The 5,797-nt window shown below is 48.5% G+C and overlaps 1 protein-coding gene across 1 annotated transcript; it reads left to right on the forward strand.

The window, feature by feature from the left end:
• Positions 1-975: 975 nt before the first annotated feature.
• On the forward strand, positions 976-5,158 carry edn2 (endothelin 2). Its single transcript, XM_056298415.1, has 5 exons — positions 976-1,169; positions 2,008-2,170; positions 2,292-2,405; positions 3,057-3,149; positions 3,262-5,158. Exons 1-5 carry the CDS (start codon positions 1,100-1,102, stop codon positions 3,359-3,361), a joined length of 540 nt encoding a protein of 179 aa, XP_056154390.1. The 5' UTR covers positions 976-1,099; the 3' UTR covers positions 3,362-5,158.
• Positions 5,159-5,797: the final 639 nt, after the last annotated feature.

The following is a 5,797-nucleotide window of genomic DNA, read 5'->3' on the forward strand; positions in this document are numbered from 1 at the left end:
ACATGCAGCTTATTTGATTTATTATTTTATTTCTGCTTTACACACATGCGGTGGCCTGGTATCGCTCGGTTGGCAGCACTTAATGTGATAGCTGTGTCTACACAACGATCACACAACCACCCAACCCCCCACCCCCCACCCCACCCCACCCCTGATAAGGACTATCTGAGGGCATTTGCATGACATGGCCAGGTCGTGGTTGCATGTGTAGGTGGCCGGGCCCAACCCCGCCTGCCGCTCGTCAAGATTTCCAAGTGGAAAGCGATATCCCGCTGTTCGACCACGGGTAGACGATATGCAAAGTAAATTGAGGGGGGGGCAGTGTGTGTGGTGGGGGGGTGGGGAGGGGGGGGGGGGTATGTCACTGGTGTCTGCGTGGGACGGTTTCAAGGCCGTGCCAGATGTTGGCGCCCTGACCTTGCGCGCTGACCTCACTTCCCCCTGCAAAGGGGGTTGCCGGCCCCGGCAGCACGCTCCGATTTCCCTATCTCCCCCCCCTGCGGCACATGCAAAACCAACACCCCCTCGCTCCCCCCCCCCACCCGCGTTATCTCCCCCCCCCACCCCCTGCGTCCAGGATTATCCACATTCCACTCGCTTATGGAAAAACAGAAACTAATCGATGCATTCCAGTGCCGCTCTCGGGTTCCTGTCGCTCGGTGACAGTGGTCATGCTGCCATACAAGGACTCCCCCCCCCCCCGGCCACCTCCAGACAAGGTTCCTCCTCTCCGTCTGTGTCATCCCTCACCCGACGAGGGGGAGGAGGGGGGGTGATGCGGATGCCCTGTGGAATGTGCAGAAGCCGCTTGGAGCGTGTCCATTGTGTAAGAGCGCGTTTGCTCCTCGGAGGACGAAGGCACGGTGGGTGGGCGGGGCCAGCTTCACAATACACAATGCGACCTCCCTACGCATGGGGTGGCAGGGCCTATAAAAGGAGGACCAAGCAGGGAGTCGAGCACAAGGCACCTGTTGCTCCCGGCTGAGTGCACCCGCTCGAAGCCGATCAGCTTGGTCTGCGTCTCCGTGCGCTCGTGCGTCGCAGTACAAGTGGGATTTTTTTTTAACCACGCTGTAAACGTCACGACTCCGTCTCGAGGATGATGATGGCTCTCTCCACGTGCAAGATTCTGGTTATCTGCCTCATACCTTGTGTGCTCCTGCAAGAGGGTGAGTTACGCTTTGTTTTGTTGTTGTTTTTTGGGGGGGGGGGGTTTACAAGCTAATTTGATACTTATGCTCGAAAATTACAATATTAAAAATTGCAATTATCCAAATTAAAATTGTAATATTTATGAAAAATCTGCATTGAGAAATTCATGAATGACTGGACATGGTGATAGAACAAAGTTGGGATTTATTACTGCACGTTATGGCGGAGCTGATCCTCAGCCGTTGTCCAAAGGCTCCTAAATTGACTTCTAAAGTTCTCTCAGGACTTAAGCAGAAAATTTTAAAAAAAATTTAAAAAAATCAAATGATAAAATCCTCCGTGCTGGGTGGTAACAGTGCAGCCGGTACTGCTGCGGCACGTTTCGGGTTGCGAGGCAGTGGGTCTGTCCGGCACCAGCTTGGTCCAAATCCAAACAGAGGATGCATCTCAGAGACCCTTTCTAAACAGATCTGTGGTGATTGAGCTCTGCTGGGAGATTCCTCCTCGGACCTTCTGCAGTTCGCCACCAACTCGAAGACGTGCACAGCGGCAGGGGAAGGAGGGGTCATATTCCCCTACGACGAGCTCACTGAACCCAAAAGGATTAGATTGACGCAACAGTGTTGATAAAATCTGATGGCTAGTTAAGAGATGTTTCACATGGACATCACATGTGAGAGGTACTTGCACAGCCTCTGTCCACACCGGTGGGCGTTAGCCATCCAGTAGGATTCCTGTACTCTATATTTACCTGCGACCGACTCTACCTTCACCTTATCAACTCGACGCTTTTGAACCGGCCAAGATATAGATAGCACCTTTTGTTTAATCCCCCATCCTGTGTTTTCTCCCTAGGCTTTGGTCTCCCCCTATCCGAGCAGTCTGACCTGCCAGCAGCAGGCCAGCCGTCTGCACGGCCTCGCCACGTCAGGACCAAACGCTGCTCCTGCAACAGCTGGCTCGACAAGGAGTGCATCTACTTCTGCCACCTGGATATCATCTGGGTCAACACCCCTAGGTGAGCCCGATTTCCGGAGCACCTAGTACTGCACGCAAACGACACTGACAAGCACACCTATACACACAGATCAGTACAGAAGTTTAACTTTGAGACGTTTTATGTTTCCCCCCTTCAACAGTAAAGTCCTCCCTTACGGGCTGGGCAGCCCGCTGAGCCGCCGCCGCCGCTCCGCCAGCCGCTGCGAGTGCTCCAGCCCGGACGACACGAAGTGCTCCAGCTTCTGCCACAACAGGTGAGGCCCCCACCACTCCCACCAACCTCGCACAGCCTCCCTCCCCAGACATTTAGACGTGTCCTTTTGAAAAAACACCAACCCCTCGTCCCCCCCTGTCTCTCCGCCACCCCGGATGGCAGATGCTATCGGAAAGCAGCGTCTGTGTCTCGTTCCAGGGTCAGTCATGTGTGAAGGGCCCGTATGAGGGCCGGCGCGGCAGGGAAATCGGAGTGACAGGGTGGAGGCGGCCTTATTGTGTCTAAGTTATGTTACTGTCGAGGAGAAGCCACCTGCCTTATCTTGAAGGTCTATCGATGTCACATGGGGTTATTGTCCCCGCTGCTATATTTAGAAACTTTGTTTTCAATACTTGTAATTACGAAGGATCGGTCACTAACCCTAAATGTGGTATTTTTGAGTGTTCTGTAGTAGACCCCCACCTCCCGCCCCCCCCCTCCAACACATTTGGCACATCGAAAAAACATTCCCCATTTCAAGTTCCTCCATAGTTGGCTAGCTGAACTTACATCAGTCTGTCTGGCACCGTAGCTCCAGTTGGGCAAGAGGAAACACCAACCTTGAAGGAATTTTTGGAAGTCCCCGGAAATACCTGAAGTTCATTTTCCTCGTTTTTTTTTTTTTAACACTGTTATCTCTATCTGTCCACAGCTCAAAGAGATCTGAAGTCGCTTCCGTGAGTCCATTGGCAGGAACTGGAAGACTGAAAGACACGAACAGCAGCCGCCTGTTGGCTTCTCTCAGGTAAAAGAAGTGCATCGAAAAAATATTCCCAGTCGTCCTCCCCTGTGCCGTGTTGGTGACCATGCGTGATACATCTGAACTCACTCCCTTCTCCTTTTTGGTTTTCCTACAGATCTGTGATCGGGTCCAAAACAGCTGCTCTACAGCAGGTTCTGTCCTCCGGGAAGAAGTTGCCCAGATCCAACAAGCTTAAGAGTAGAAGGGGAAGGTAGGGGGAGAATGAGGGGAGAGTTCAGTAGAATTACAATTCGTATTGTAGGTAAAACACTGATGCACTTTCCCAGAGTGACTCACGAACACAAGAGCGGAGTAAGCTTCAAGTTCTGACGGCAGATAGAACAAATATATGCGTGCTCCCAGGATGTCCGCGTATGATCGAGGAGAGCTAGCTCAAAGACAGAGAGGGTTAGCTAACTTGCTGCAAGGAATAAAACATTCAGAGACCAGCACTTGCAAATAAAGGGTGGCAATTGACAAAGGGGGTGGTGTGAAGGTGCAAAACTCCCTTACCATCCTGGCACACCACTGGTAGAGCTTTTAAACATGGCAGCTAACAGAGAGATAATCGTATTGGATCAGGCCCTGATGAAGACCTTGTCAAATCTGCTACCGTGTGAGGGTATCCAAGAAATCAGAACTGAACAGACTGGACATGGACGGAGAAGCAAGTTAAATAAATCACGTTCAGAAGAAAGAGCTGAAGGCTGGCTGGTCACCTGCTACCTGCAGGATACATCTTCCGAGCGGGTTGAGGAACTGGGCATCTTACCAAAGGTCCTGATGTTATAACACTCTGCATCCCAATGGGGGGAATCCATCAATGTGGACCTGAGATGGACAACAGGGGTCTGCACCAGCGGAAGTCAACCGGGCTAAAGAACCAGCGACTGGCCTGTTAGCCTCCGGGCTGCAATTTCTTTATTTTGATCTTGTGTCCAAAACGAAGACAATAATCTCTGCATTGAGACAGTGTCTGTCTTATTCGTTCACCAATACTCCTGTTGAGGAATGTCGACGGATAATTTGCAGCATACTCATTTACGAATGTGCAACGATTAGTTCTTGCAATGTGTGTATGTTTACTGAAATGGCCCTGAAACTATTGTGTTATGGTTTGTCTGATTATGATCGCCAGTTAATTGATTTTAGATTTGCACTCCTCTGTATCAGAGCTGAAATCTGTGGTCCTAACATTCAGGATGAAACACAATCCTTTTTATGGAGCATGTAACACTTTGAACTGACAACCTTGGCCTCGCTGTGTGCCAAGGCCACGGCAGACCTTGGCCTTGGCCGACAGTGTGGCCTGCCAAGTACCAGAGAAGGGAAAGCCAAGGACAATGCTTATTTTTACTCTTTTTTTTTTTACAGTTGACAAACAGATACAGATGTATGTTATTTTCTGGCAAAGCTAGCACAGTAGATGTGTTTGTGCTGCCGGAGTGTTTCTTGCACAGCTCCTGTTCACTGTTTTGGTTGAAGAGAAGCCAGCAGGTTTCAATGGCGCGGGGTTTGCCAGAAATGCGGCAATTGTTTTACTCCCGTCCTGTAAGAGATATTCTGTTGATGCTTAATTATTGAGAAATGTTGACATTCTCCAAGGATAAGGATATAGCAAGTTATCTGTGGCCTGCAAACTCGTGAATGCACATGTAATGAATGACTCAGTGCGTCTCCTCTGTTGAAAGGCAGTCAAACAGGAAACTTACGGCAAAAGCAACTATATGCAAATTCAAATCTCCCTGCAAATGAGCTAATATTTGTCATCACTAGCTTACATGCTTCTTATCATAATAATCACATGTATCACAGCCCCCCCCCCCAAACAATGTCCTTACCACTCAAGAGCAACCTTGGATGTTTATTGTCAAATGTTGAATGGGAGCAATAACTGTACATGCAAATTTTAATTTATTCTCTAATTTATTCAGAAAATATATTTATGGATGTGTTGATGTAGCATGTTATTTTGTGTGAGGAAATAAAGTGGGAAGAAAAAGAAACAAGAATACTGCGCTTGTTCAGTTTGGTTATTTTATATTTCCCTAATGGGAAGTGTTCATTATTTTCATCAAAGGTGGTAATAAAAACTTCGCACAAGTTACACATTCCTAGCATCCTTTCAAACGTACACAACTTTAGTTTGACATTGTCCCCCCTGATATCTGATGTTGAACTGCTGTACGTGCAGCTACGCAGCAAAACCTATAGGAGGTGTTTGTGAGATCCCTTAAGTCGATAACACTGTTCAGTGGTTATCGCTCCATGCATGATGGTCTGGCTGTCTCGCCCCCTGTAAGCTGTTGTTTATTCTAGAAGGAGAGGGAGACTCGGAGACATGTGAGATCAGATAGGATTTAAACGCTGAGAGTGTCAGCATCAAATCCCACTTGTCCGAGACCTTTAACTTTCACCAGTCCAACAAAGCTCCTGTGGCAGCATTCAGGCGTACAAAGACTGGTAGATAGCACACATACAGTACTTATATTTCTCCATTACCCGGAACAAATAGTGTTAGTTTTAAAGGTTCGTGTAGATTTTCAAGTTGTAAATATATTCTTGTTCTTCTTCTAAATTGTGTTCCTTGTATGTAACACACTTGGCTAATAAATAGATCCAGAATTTAACTCCTTTGCATATAGCCTTTG

This window comes from Lampris incognitus, chromosome 18, assembly GCF_029633865.1.
Source record: "Lampris incognitus isolate fLamInc1 chromosome 18, fLamInc1.hap2, whole genome shotgun sequence".
In the NCBI taxonomy this organism is placed as follows: Eukaryota; Metazoa; Chordata; class Actinopteri; order Lampriformes; family Lampridae; genus Lampris; species Lampris incognitus.